The 14,328-nt window shown below is 41.5% G+C and overlaps 1 protein-coding gene across 1 annotated transcript in view; it reads left to right on the forward strand.

The window, feature by feature from the left end:
• GALNT10 (polypeptide N-acetylgalactosaminyltransferase 10) overlaps positions 1-14,328 on the forward strand; it is a 216,842-nt gene that overhangs the window by 95,333 nt on the left and 107,181 nt on the right. The window contains exon 3 of the mRNA XM_055325584.1: positions 2,333-2,471. Within this exon, the coding sequence (XP_055181559.1) occupies positions 2,333-2,471 (139 nt within the window). The remainder of the gene's footprint in view (positions 1-2,332; positions 2,472-14,328) is intronic.

The raw sequence follows: 14,328 nt of genomic DNA on the forward strand, positions 1-14,328 counted from the left end.
AGCCACAAGGTTGAATGGATTTACCAGACTTCAGCTAAAGTTTTCTTTGGCTAATTAGCCTTTGGAGCAGTTCCTATTATACTGGGGAATTGGGAAGGGCTGGGAAGGAGTAGGCTATATAGAAATTATGTGGAGGTTTGCCTGGATGGCTCAGCAGTTAAGCATCTGCTCAGCTCAGGTCATGATCTCCGGGTCCTGGGATTGAGTACCACATCAGGCTCCTCACAGGGAGCCTGCTTCTCCCTCTGCCTGTGTCTCTGCCCCTCTGTGTCTCTAATGAATAAATAAATAAAATCTTTAAAAAAAGAAGAAAGAAAAAGAAAGAAAGAGAGAGAGAAAAGAAAAGAAAAGAAAAGAAAAGAAAAGAAAAGAAAAGAAAAGAAAAGAAAGAAAAGAAAAGAAAAGAAAAGAAATTATGTGGAAAGTTATCTCTAGAGAGCCTGGACTCTGCAGGAGGGCAGCTCTGACACCACTGACCGACCAATCACGTGACCATCGGATAAATCCCATGCTCCCAGAGCCTTGGTTTCCCCATCAGTCAGTGGAGCTCATACTTCCTGCTAGAAGAACCTTGGGGTGTTGTTGTGAAGGTGACAAGTACGGTGATGGGAAGGAAACAACTTTACAATAAAAAGCACCATAGATATATAAGAATTGGAATACGATTTGTTTTTATCTCAGTTAAAGGCACCCACCACTATTGATTTCTTTTTTAGATTACATTATGAAAAAAAGCAGACTACAACAAGCCTCTAAATAGAGCTGATATAATAACCAGTGGTCACGGAAATCTAAAGCATGGTAGTGCTTTTTCTGTAGGCCAGTGATTGAAAATGAAGTGAGGGTGGGTGCTGCTTAAACTGAAAAGGAAACATTTGAAAAGAGCTGATTTGCCAGTTATCCTACCAGAATTATCAGAACAGGGGCCTAACTAGCAAGAAAAAGAGTAAGCAATGGAGACATTATTAAGAATAATAAGAACCAGCTTGTGATGAGTGCTAACTCTGTGCCAGGCATCTTGCCCTGCCTTTGCTCCTTAATCATTACATTGAATCTTCTTATCCCAATTAATACAAAGGGCAAAGCCCTATCATAAAAAGGCAAATGGCATGCCCAGGATGACAAAACTGTGAGTAGCAGGTTTGGGCTTCAAGCTGTACCCTGCCAGACTCTAGGGTCTGAACTGAGTCACTCCTCTGTACTGCTTTCCAGAAACTTCCCTCCCCAAGCAGATGCTTCTGGCTCTCCTTTTTCTGTTGGCTGCAATTTGTGTCCCTTGCGGCATCCATCCTGGGCACGGGCCAGCAGCATCTTACGGCAGAGCCTTCCGAGTTACAGATGGTGGCGTCCTCTCTGTCATCTGGCTGTGTGGAAGTAGGCACAGCCCTTGGCCGCACCTGTCGGCTTGTACCTTGCCATCAAGCTGATGCTGTCAACATTTACTTTGCAAAGCAAATAGGGGTGTTGCTCAGACCATGAGCTCCAGAAGATGAGGTGATTTTTAACGAATTGATTTTATGGCCATTTCTTCAAGATTCTCACCAGTTGCAGATTATTGAGCTATTATTGCAGGGGTTGGTGTGGACATTCCTGCTCATCACCTGCACCCTGGGAACCCAGAGAATAACTGCTAGGTGCATCAGGGATACTTTCCCCAGAGGGATTGTGCAGAGTAAAGGACAGCTAGCACTTTATCCACCCAAATCCTTGCCTCAAAGCAACACTTTTCAGGCAATCGTGGCCTAGGCTAGGCAGATCTTAACTGTCTGCTGACTTAAAAGATCAAAGCATCTTTTAGCATTTGGAACATTTTTATTTGCATATGAAGTTTGTCCTGCCTATAGAGTGATCCTAATACTGTTTATAAACTCTGTCATGTATGCAACTTCATATTTGACTTTCTCAATGGGTTGTGGGTACCAGATGGAACAAGCAGCAATTTAGAGAGTTGGGGTAACTGGCCCAAGGTTGGTCAACTACCATGCAGGCCTCCTGTCCAGGTGATAGGATGCCATGGTCAGGGATGTTTGGGGCCCCTGGAAGAGCAGGGGAATCATGGACTTTGGAGCCTACATCCATAGAATGAAGTTTCGCATGTCCACCCTGATGGCTTGCTGTGGGAATTACATGAGAACAGGCCTGTAAAGTGCATAGCATAGCCATGGCTGAATAAATGCTCATTCCTTGCCCATCTTTATACTCCCCCCACAAAATCTGGAGGTCCACTCTGTATCCAAGTATAAAGTTTCACCTCTGTGGTTTAATCATATCTTTCATCCTTCTTCCCCCACTCCATTCAGTTAGCAACGTTGACTTTGCTCTTTGCTCCTAGGAAATGGAGAACAAGGCAGACCTTACCCCATGACCGACGCTGAGAGAGTGGATCAGGCGTACCGAGAAAATGGATTTAACATTTACGTCAGTGATAAAATCTCCCTGAATCGCTCACTCCCTGATATCCGGCACCCAAAGTGAGTGTGACATCTCTCATCTTCTGGATCTAAGGATTTTGCATGTGGCTCTTGATGAGAATTAATTAAAGAAGCAGGTACATAAAGTGGCTGTACCTCCTTGGTACACAGGGCCGTGGTGCAGAGGTTTATGTGACCGGATTCTCCTAGATTTGGAGGTGGGGTGGTAGAGGGATAAGAAAGAGCTGGCCTCCTTTCTCTTTTCAGGCAGTGGGAACTGTGGGACCACTGTGTTTTCCCTCTGCTCTGGCCTATGGGAACATTCAAACCTCATATTCAGACAGCTGCAGCGACAGTTTCAACTCCATGCTCCCCACTTTCTGTGTGATACATTTTTATTTCCTTTGCTTAAAAGCGGCTTTATTTTAGCCATCCTATGCACCTATGTATTTATGTCTTTTTTTATAAGCTGTCTCAAGTGACTTTGAGCCAGGACACATCATAGCAGTGAGGAAAAAGGTCAGAGTGGCAGCCAACATTCTCTGCATGGCTGTCATATGTAGGTACTTTGTTGGCATCACCTGAGGTTCCCGTGAGGTAGATCCTATAATGGTCTCCATTTTACAGCTGGGGAAACTGAGACTGAAATGAGCATCATAACTCATGGCCCTAAGGTGGCAAAGAAGCTGAGCCAGGTCTCCAGCTCAACCAGAACCTGTACTCTGGACCTTAAGCTGTCCTGCCTCCCTAGCCATTTTCAGTAGGCTTGTTGTGGTGGTTGTGGTGATTTTCTAGCAGAGCAGGAGTCTTCAAATCTGTATGCAGGAGCGTCAGCCAGAGGAATATTAGAGCCCAGGATATTGTGCCTCACCCCTATAAATCCCGATTCAGTAGATCTGGGTTGGGACCCAAGAACCTGAATTATAAGTAAGCTCCCACATGGTGCTGTTGCAACTTATCTTGGGTCTACCCTTTGGGAACCTCCACAAGTAGAATTCAAAATAGCTTCTACAGGAAGGCAGTACCAAGGGTCACTGGAGCAATGAGTGTTTTGCTCAGAGGTTAAGAAAGTAGAACCCAGGAAAAGATAATAGCATCTAACACTTAGTAGGTGCCTACTGTATGCCAGGCATGGTTCTCTGCCAGTGGTTCTCAAAGTGTGGTTTCCAAGCCAGCAATGCCATGGGTACCTAGGAGTGTGTTAGACATGCAAATTCTCAGTTCCCAGCCTTGTTCTACTGCATCAAAAGCCTTTGGGAGGGGCCCAGCAATCAGTGCTTTAACAAGCCCTACAGGTGATTCTGATGCAAAGCTTAAGTTTTAGAAGATGTTCTAGGGGATCCCTGGGTGGCGCAGCGGTTTAGTGCCTGCCTTTGGCCCAGGGCGCGATCCTGGAGACCCAGGATCAAATCCCACGTCGGGCTCCTGGTGCATGGAGCCTGCTTCTTCCTCTGCCTATGTCTCTGCCTCTCTCTCTCTCTCTCTGTGACTATCATAAATAAATTTTAAAAAATTAAAAAAAAAGAAGATGTTCTAGTTCTAGGTACTTTAGGTGCCTACCTTACTCAGCCAGACTTTCCAAAAACCCACTGAGGTATGTACTTTTATTACCATCATTTACGGATCAGGAATTGAGGTGTGAGAAGGTTAGATAATTTGCATGGGATGGCACAGCTGGTGAGTTGAGCCAGAACCTGAATGCAAGGAGTCTGACCTAGTATCCGTGATCCATAAGGTCTTTCCACCTAGAACTCAATTGGTAGAATGCAGTACAGGCATACCTCGGAGATATTGCAGGTTCTGTTCCAGAACACTGCATAATAAAGTGAGTCAGATGAATTTTTTCGTTTCCCTATGCATATGAAAGTTACATTTACACTATACTGTTGTCTGTTAATGTGTGCAATAGCATTATGTCTAAAAAACAACATACGTACCTTAATTTAAAAATACTTTATTGCTAAAAGATGCTAACCACCATCTGAGCTTTCAGTAAGTTGTAATCTTTTTGTTGGTGGTGTCTGCTGACTGATCAGAGTGGCAGGTACTGAAGGCCAGGGTGGCTGTGCCAATTTCCTAAAGTAAAACAATAATGAAGTTTGCTGCATCAATCAACTCTTCCTTTCAAGAAAGATTTCTCTATAGCATATGATGCTGTTTGATAGCATTTACCCACAAGAGAACTTCTTTCAAAATCAAAAATCAATCCTCTCAAACCCTGCCATGCTTTATCAACTCAGTCTATGTAATATTCTAAATGCTTTGTTGTCATTTCAAAAATCTTCACGGTGTCTTCCCCAGTAGTTTCCATCTTAAGAAACTACTTTTTTTGCTCACCCATAAGAAGCAGCTCCACATCCATTAAAGTTTTATCATGAGATTGCAGCAATTCAAATATAATAATGATAATGAGGAAGTTTGAAATATTGTGAGAATTACCGGTATATCACACACACAGACACACACACGCAAAGTGAGCAAATACTGTTGGAAAAATAGCCCCAACAGACTTGCCCAACATGGGTTTGCCACAAACCTTCACTTTTAAAAAACACAGTATCTACAAAACCCAGTACAGCGAAGTGACCATAAAACAAGGCATGCCAATACTAAAAAATTAATCTTGGTAGCACGTTTGGGCTACTGACAAAATGCTTCCTGCCCCATTCCATCTTTCAGTTCCCACAACAATCTGTTTAGATTGGCCTTATGATTATCCTCTCTACTTTGTAGGTAAGGAACCCACACAGCTAGGAATCTGTCTCCCAGAAAGCGTGCTGTTAATCCAGGATGGGCCCTGTTCATAAGGACTTCTTGCCATGAGAGGAGGGAGCGTGGGGCCTCAGAATGCTTGTCCATGGTGTTTGCAGTTTGTTTCATGGTCTTCACTGTCAAGCCCCAGATTTTTCATCTGAGAATATAGTTCAGATATTACTGATGTTGCTGGATTCAGAACTGTGACCTGACTCTGAGGGTCAGAAACTCAATTTATGTGTTTAGCCCCTTGCAGAGTTCAGAATTCTGCACTAATTTCATCTTGCTAGCTCTAGAAAATAAGTTTATCAGAGAGCACTGCACTCTCACCTCGGCTGCTATTCTGTGCTACTGTGGGGTCTCAACTCTAGTTGTACCTGGGGTGGTTTTATAAACATACAGAGGCCAGGGCCCCACCCCAGACCACTGGAATCTGAGTCTCTGGGGTACATCCAGGGCCTCAGTATTTTCTAAAACCTCGTAAAGCGACTCTCACTTACATAACCAGGGTAGAGAAAATACTGGTGTGAAATAAAGAATATGTTTATAATTAGAGAGAAGCTAGGTGTGGTCACAGCTTTCATCTGTCCATTCATCTCTTCAGTCAGTAAATATATAGGAATGGTCTTCTCAGTGCTAAGCCTTATGCTTGATGCCAGGAATACCATGATCAATGAGCCATTATTGCTGCCTTGTGCAAGAGGTGGGGACAGATGGGCTAAGCAGGTTCTTACACCAGAGATGAGAAGACCAGTAGTAAGAGTAGACGCAGAGTATTTGGAACTCCGGAGGACCCTTCACCCAGCATCCCCAGCCTTTTTGGGGAGATCCTAAAGGTAGAGGAGTAGGCATGGGGTACACAATCTCTGGCTTACTGTAAGATTAAAAGTGAGTCTCCCAACTGGTTAGAGGTCCCCACTTGAAGCCTGGCACCTTTGTCCCCATTGCACCACTCTTTCCCAACAGCTCAGGAAAAAAAAAGTCTTGGGACGCCTGTGTGGCTCAGTGGTTTAGTGCCTGCCTTCAGCCCAGGGCATGATCCTAGGGTCCTGGGATTGAGTCCCACATCGAGTCCCTGCATGGAGCCTGCTTCTCTCTCTCTCTGCCTGTGTCTCTGCCTCTCTCTCTCTCTGTATGTGTCTCTCATGAATAAATAAATAAAATATTTTTTAAAAAGTCTTCTTAATCTAGGAGTCCTTGGGGCCCACAGAGAGGTCTGTGGGTAGAACTCAGGATGGTCTATAAACCTGAATGAGGTGAAACACTGCATTTTTCTTTTCATTAACCTTTAACTGAAATGTGGTATTCCTTTCCATTATAACTGTAGGCAACAAAGCCCATGATGTTGTCACCAAAAGAAATCATTTACTTTTACATCACTTTATGAATATCTAGAAATGTCATGAATACTCGTCACTGCTTTGAAGTAAAGGTAGTTTTAGAACTGCCACTAGATTATATTATTTAATATGTTCAGAAGGAAATACTTTTATTCCTATATTTCAAACTTTTTTTCATTATGTTCATAACTATATCTTAGTCCAGTTGGTTTCCTTTATAAGGATTGGTCTCTTATTTTATGCATTATAAATACTGCCCTGAGAAGTGACCATAGGCTTCACCAGCCTGGCAGAGGGGTCCAGGGCATCAGTAAGGTGAGGAACCACTGTTCTAGGTGGGTGTGAATTGAGCCTAAGGACGCCTCAGGCTCCTCTATTGTCACCCTACCCAGCTAGCATTCAAGTCACCATGAAGGATGTCACTAAATCCAGTGCTCTTGACACTCCCTGCGCTCCCTCTACCAACACACACTTTTTAGAATTCCCAGTGTGGAAGCTCACTTTCTAGAAATGAGTTGACAGATGTCTTGAAGAGCTTTATTTTTTCCCCGGGCTAGGGGGTGGGGTGGGGGTGGGGGGTGGTTAGTGGATCTTCCTGCAGACAGCAGAAATGTGTGAGGAAATTAGAGCAGTGGAGACATTCTCTCCCTCTGGTTTCTTTGAGCTGAAATGACTTCTGTAGCAGGAGCTGAGGTAATGTTTGCTTTTTACTTCTTCAACTGAATTTTGGCAATGGCATGCCAAGAACAGGATTGAGGAGCTGTGTGTGCCAGCTGCTTTTGCTTTCCCCGGAAGCTGCACCAGGGGCCATAGAGCCACAGAGAATGGAAACCAGTCAGTTCAGCCTGACTTGCTGGGCTTACATGTGGGAGGTAGCCAGCTGGCTCTGAGGGAACCTGCCCTCTGCACCGCCTGCCCATGGAGTAGGAGCAGAGACTGGTTGGGGTGCTGGCCTGCTTTCCCTGCTCCCACGTAGGTGTGAGGGCTCAGTAACTGTACATGGAGGCCCCTCCAGGGCACAGAGCTGATGGCAACAGCTCTAACTACTGAAGTGCCTGGGGTCTGAAGGTTCTATGCAAAGTTCTCTGAGAAAATGGTCATTTTCTCCCGTGCAAAGATTATCCATGGTGGAACTGAAAGCAGTCAAAGACCATTCATGGTGAGGAATGAAAACTCTATAGGATCCTGGCCTCCTTCCCCCAGCCCATTGGTTTCGCTTTCAGTAACAAATGGACCCAAGTGGTATCTTTGTTGCAATAAGAGGCCCAAACCTACTAGATTCCTGGTTCTGTGCTTCTTTTGTTTCTTTTTGCTTGTTGCTTTTTGTTAAATTAATTCTGTTGATTTATGATATGTTTTGAATTTCCTCAAAAGAACTTAGAGAAGTTCATGGTGTTGTAATAGGACAGTATTCTGTTGATCGCCTCAACATCTCTAACAGGTTACAGAAGCAACAAGGGAGGCAATTAGAGCCTATTCATTTTGACAGACATTTATTAAATATATACTCTGGAAAGAAAGACAACTTATCAGCACAAGTTTAAATCAACCACACTTATAGCACTAGTTGTAATGATAATAATAGTGCCCCAAAGATGAATGTACACCCAGACATACAAAAATGCTATTTGGGAGCCAAGATAGAGTAACAGACATCCTCCTGCCTGAAATAACAACAAACGACAAACTGTGAGGCAATGTTTATAAGACATTGGTCATCAGTTAGTGACAGGCAGTAATCCTTAAGAGATGGGAAATAAATGAAATAAGTCCTACAAGTTCCCCAACTTTTGTCTCTAGAGAGTTTCCAGACCATAGTGTAGGGAGGGGAACCCAGATAGAGCCCGGAGGACTTCCTGAACTGAAGAGAGGGAGTGAGAGTCCAGGGAGACCAAAGAGGCCAGAGTTCATAGGACAAAGTCCTAGACAGGAGAGAGCTATGAAGAGAGTGAGCTGAGGAGATCTGCAGACCATTGGTGGTCCCTTGACCATTCAGCAGATTTCTGATGAGTACTTGCCTGTGCAGAAGCATCCCAAGACTGAGAAAGGGATCACCCAAAAGGACAAGAGGGAACACTGCTTAGCTCTCACACAGGGCTGAGACTCTCTTCCATTCAGACTGAGAAACCTTATAACTCATAACTTCTGGAAAATTATATAGAGCGCTTAAAAGAATTTTACCTCATGAAAACTAATAATTAGTCCTAGACTGAACAGTGCTCTGGACTAGTCTATGAAATAATAAATTATGACCCAGAAAGGTCAAACTTTTTCCAAGTAACTTAACTGCATTCCAGAACAAAGCCTGGGATTATAGACAAAGATTCAGTGTGGACCAAGGTAAAACCCAGAGAACGATTATCAGGCATGCCAAGAAGGCATGAAATATGGCCCATAATGAGAAAAATACTAATCAAAATAAACCTAGAGTTGACAAAGATTTTAGAATTAGCAGAGGACACTAAAACAGTTATTATAACTGTATTCCATATGTTTCAAAAATTAAGTAGATACATGGACGATATAAAGAAGCCCAAACTGAACTTCTAGAAATGAAACTAACAATGCCTACAGTGAAAAATAGTGTAGGGGATGAATGGCAGCTTAGATACTGCGGGGGGTGGGGAGGGAGGGAGTGAAACTGAAGAGTAGGAAAAGAAACTACTCCAAAGTAAAATACAGAAAAAGAATTTTTCAAAATTAAAAGAGCATTAATGCACTCTGGGATAACGTTAAGCAGTCAAATATCCAGGTAATTGGAGTCCATGAATGGGAGGACAAAAACATTGGCCAAAAGTTTTCCGAGTGACTAACTATAAGACCACAGATCCAAAAAACTCAATGAAACCCAATCCAAGAAACATGACTAAAATGACACCACTGTGTATCATAATCAAATTACTACAAACCAGTGATGAAGACAGAGTTTTAAAGTGAGTAGAGAAGGTACTCCTGATTGGCTCAGTGGTTGAGCGTCTGCCACGGAACTCCGGGATCAAGTCCCACGTTGGGCTCCCTTCATGGAGCCTGCTTCTCCCTCTGCCTGTGTCTCTGCCTTTCTCTCTGTGTCTCTCATGAATAAATAAATAACATTAAAAACAAAATAAGTAGAGAAATAAAACATTTTATACAGAGGACCAAAGACAAGGAGGACGGAATTCTCACTGGAAATGTTAGAGGCAAGAGCATGGTCTAACAACATCTTTAAGGTACTAAAAGTAAAAACTCTGTCAATCTAGAATTTTACACCCAGTAAAAATATCTTTCAAAAGTAAAGGCAAAATAGAGACTTAGACACAAAAAAAAGCTGAAAGAATTTATCACAGCAATTATGTACTATAAGAAATGTTAAAGGAAGTCCTTTAGGAAAAAGAATATGGTAACAGATGGAATTAGGGATTTCATTTACAATGAAGAATGAAGATCACTGGAAATAGTAACTATGGGAGTAAATATACACTATTTCTTATCCCCCTTAACCCCATTCCCTACATTATTTCTTTCTTATTGTTTAAATCTTTTAAAAAGGTATCTGACACGTAACCAGAAATAATAACAACATATTGTTGGGTTTAAACTTATGTGAAAGGAAAATGTATGCCAACAGAAAGATCAGAGAAGAGAAATGACAATATACTACTCTTTGATTCTCATACTACTTGTGAAGTGATACAATATCCTTTAAAGGTATACTGTTATAACTTTAAAATGTATCCTATAAATCATAAAAATGAACACTAAAATAGCAAAACAAAGAGTTATAGCTAATAAGCCAACAAGGAAGATAAAATGGAGTAATGAAAAATATTCAGTTAATCCAGAAGAATGCAGAAAAAGAGAGAAAAGGGAACTGAGATCAGAAAAAAGAAATAGCAAATACCAAGATGATGGACTTTAATCATACCAAGAATCACATTAAAAGTAAATACACAGATTATAACTGAAACAGCCAGAGAATGTCCAATTAGATAAGACAGCAAGATTCAACTACATGCTGGCTGCAAGAAACACACCTTAAATATAAAGATACAAATAAAAGTGAAAGAAAGGATAGGAAAGATCTGCAATGCCAGCATTAATCAAAAGAAAACTTTGATGGCTATATGAATATCAGTTAAAGCAGAATTCAGAGCAAAGAATATCTGGGATAAAGAAGATGGTTTCATAATTTAATAAAGGGGTCCTTCATCAAGAAAACAAAGCAACCCTAAATGTTTATGTATCTCATAAGAGAACTTAAAAATACCTGATGCAAAAACTGATGGAAGTGCAAAGAAAACTAGACATAGCCACAACTATGAGATTTCAACACTTTTCTCTCAAAAATTGATAGAACAATTAGAAAATCAGCAAGGATATAGTAGACTTTGAACAGTGTTATCCACCAGCATGACCAACTAACATTTATAGAATGTTCTACCCAATATTAACAGAATGTACATTTCTTTTCAAGTATATACAGTTTTACCAAGATAGATCATATTCTGGGTTAGAAAACAAGTCTCCATAAATTTAAAAGGATTCAAGTGATACAAAACATGTTTTCTAACCATAGAGTGGAATTAAATTTAGAAACCAGTAACAGAATAGTCTCTTAAAATTTCCAAATGTTTGGAAACTATGTAATTCATGTTATGAATAACAGATGGGTCAAAGAAGAAATCAAAAGGAAAATTAGAAACTATTTTGAACTGAATGGTAATGAAAACAGCATATCAGAATTTGTGGGATGTCACTAGAGGAGTACTTAAGGGGAAATTTGTAACATTCAGTGGTTATATTAGAGAAGAAAAATGGTCTCAAATTGATGACATCAGCTTCTGCTTTAAGATATTAGAAAAATAAGTGCAAGTTAATCCAAAATAAGCAGAAGAAAGGGAATAAAAAAGATCAAAGCAGAGATCAATAAAGTAGAAAATAGAAAAACAATATAGAAAAATCAATGAAACCAAAAGCTGACTCTTTAAGATGGTCAATTTAAATAGATTAACATCTAACTAGACTGATATGGAGAAAAAGAAGACACAAATTACCAATATCAGGAACGAGAGAGGCAATATAATGATATAGCTCCTGTAACTATTAAGAGAATAATGAATATTCTGAACAACTTTATGCCTGTAAATTCAGCAATATAGATGAAATAATAAATTCCTGGAAAGGCACAAACTGCCAAAGCCCACTCAAAAAGAAATGATTAACCAGAATAGTCTTGTATCTATTAATGATATTGATACTATAGTTAAGAACCTCCCCACAAAGAAAACTCTAGGTCCAGATGGGTTCACTGGTGAATTCAAAGAAAGAAAGAAAGAAAGAAGAAGGAAAGAAAGAAAGAAAGAAAGAAAGAAAGAAAGAAAGAAAGAAAGAAAGAAGAAAGAAAGAAAGAGAAGGAAGGAAGGAAGGAAGGAAGGAAGGAAGGAAGGAAGGAAGGAAGGAAGGGGGGGAAGGGAAGGGAAGGGAGAAAAAGAAAGAATACAAACTCTACCTAAACTCTACAAAAAATTAAAGAGAGTGGTGTACTTTCCACTTCAACTCAGCATTACCCTGATACAAAAACAAGACAAAGACATTGCAGGAAAATCACATTACAGACCTCATGAACAGGTTCATGAGCATCCCTCATGAACAGGTTGGACAGGTGGTATTATTATCATCATCATTACTCACTTTTTTTCAGATCAGCAAATAGGAGAATCAAACTGGGGGAGGGAGAATGACTTGTGGCCAAAGTCACACAGGTAAACCCTGGTTAGAGTTCTATCTAGAGTCCAGTTGGAAATGGATTTGTTGTGGTCATTTGCCAACCATTGCAGTATCCAAAACACCCAGATCAAAGAGTGAGGAATCAAGAGGAGGAAGATGTCTGAGAGGAAATGGCTCCATGACCCATAAGAACTGGCAGTGCTGAGGTCCTATTCAGGGATGTTAGTGTGGCCTTGGTGATGCTGAGGGCCTGAGAACCAGGAAAGCCTGATGTTTATAAATATCCCCAGAAACAGAAGCAGAATCTTCTCAAATGGTTATGTAAACCTGAGTAAGAAAGACCAAGGGATGTAACAATCGAGCTTTCCTGACGCAGAAGGCATTGCCAGCTATGCATTGGTGTTGGGGATCCTGGAAGCTAACGGAAGCTGTTGACAGTGCTGCTGCCTGTGTTCTTGGGCTCCTGCCCTGCATGGCCAGCTATGGATGTACCCAGGGCTAAGTCAGGAACTTAATGTAAAGTAACTGTGGATGTATTAAGGGCTTCCTTCCCGCTCCCCCACCCACTATCTGTAGCCCACCTAAAACAGAGCTAGCACCACTCATTTATATTAAAATGGTCAAGTGTCAGTCCTTGCCTTAAAGAGATCTCAAGCTTATTAGTCACTGGAAACTGTCTCTGCAGATCATTCATTCAACAAATATTTATCATGAGCCTACTACGTGTGCTTATTGTATGGGCTAGTCCCTGGGGAAACAGCAATGAACAAAATAAACAAAATTTCCTTTTTCCCTGGAGCTTACATTCTACTGTGTAGAGGAAGTCATAAACAAATAAATGTATTACTGTTTCAGATGGTGATAAATGGATATAAGAAACATAGAGGCAAAGTAAGGGGTAGGGAAAGTGATGGAAATGGGATAGATTTTATTTCAGTGATAGGGAGAGGCCTCTCTAATAAAGATGACATATGAACAGAGATACCAAGAAATGAAGGGGGTCTAGCAGAGTAGTTAACTGGAGGAAGAACTCTTCAGGCAGAAGAAACAAGGAAACAAATGCAAATGCCCTGGGGCCATCATGCTTGCCCTTGGAGCCCACTGAACCAAGAGGAAAGTGATGAGAAGCAAGGCTGGAGAGATGTCAGGGCCACATGAGCCTTTGGCTCTTACCAAAGGGGGTGAGATGGGAAGTCCTGGGAGTTTTGAGCAGAAAGCGACATAATCTGATTTTCATTTTCAGAGGAATACTTCAGTTGCTATGTTGAGAACAGGCTGTAGGCGGCCAATGGTGGAAGTGGGGAAACCAATTTGGAGTTTATTGCAGCCAGGCAGAGAAGAGCGACAGTGACTCAGACCACGGTGACAGGGACGTGGCAGAGAAGCAGTGGCTCCATTCTAGATATACTTTGAAGGTGGAGATGACAGGATTTGCTTACAGACAATATGGATATAAGAAGAGAAGAGATCGAGATAATGCCAAGGTTTTTGGCTAGAGCAACTGGGAAGATGGAGTTGCCATTTACAGAAACAAAGGTTTTGAGAAGAGCAGATTTGGGGAAAATGAAGTTTATTTCTGTCAAGTTTAAGACATCATTAAACATCCAAATGATGAGGTCTAGTAGGCAGCTTAGTAAATGATGCCATTTATGTTGTGAAAAATGGTGACGGGATCCTTTTCTGAGTTGCTCTGTTTTTATTGTGGTTTTAATTAACTTGCTTTCCTTGAATAGCAAGAAATGCCTGAAGCATAATGGATAGTAAATCTAAAAATGATCCAAGATCAGCTGTGGTCTGCCATGTTGTGGTGTGTGGGATGATGGAGTTTGTGTGCCATGTGTGTAGGTCATAGCAGAGGCCGTGCACACCTCCTCCTACCCTCTGTAATGGGAATGAATGACTGGAGTCTGCACTCACCCCTGTCCCACCTGCCCCAGTGCTGAGAGGTTTGTCAGACTTCCATAGAGCAGTGACAGGCTTGGAAGACATATTTAGTGTGTATTTTTACAGTTTTTATCCTTTTTATCATGATTTGTGTGCTGGAGTAAGCTCGGCTGACACTTTGTAATGGAGAACTTCAGTATGAGATTAGCACCCCCAAGATGCTCAGTCTGGGA

This window comes from Nyctereutes procyonoides, unplaced genomic scaffold (genome assembly GCF_905146905.1).
Source record: "Nyctereutes procyonoides isolate TBG_1078 unplaced genomic scaffold, NYPRO_anot_genome, whole genome shotgun sequence".
Lineage (NCBI taxonomy): Eukaryota > Metazoa > Chordata > Mammalia > Carnivora > Canidae > Nyctereutes > Nyctereutes procyonoides.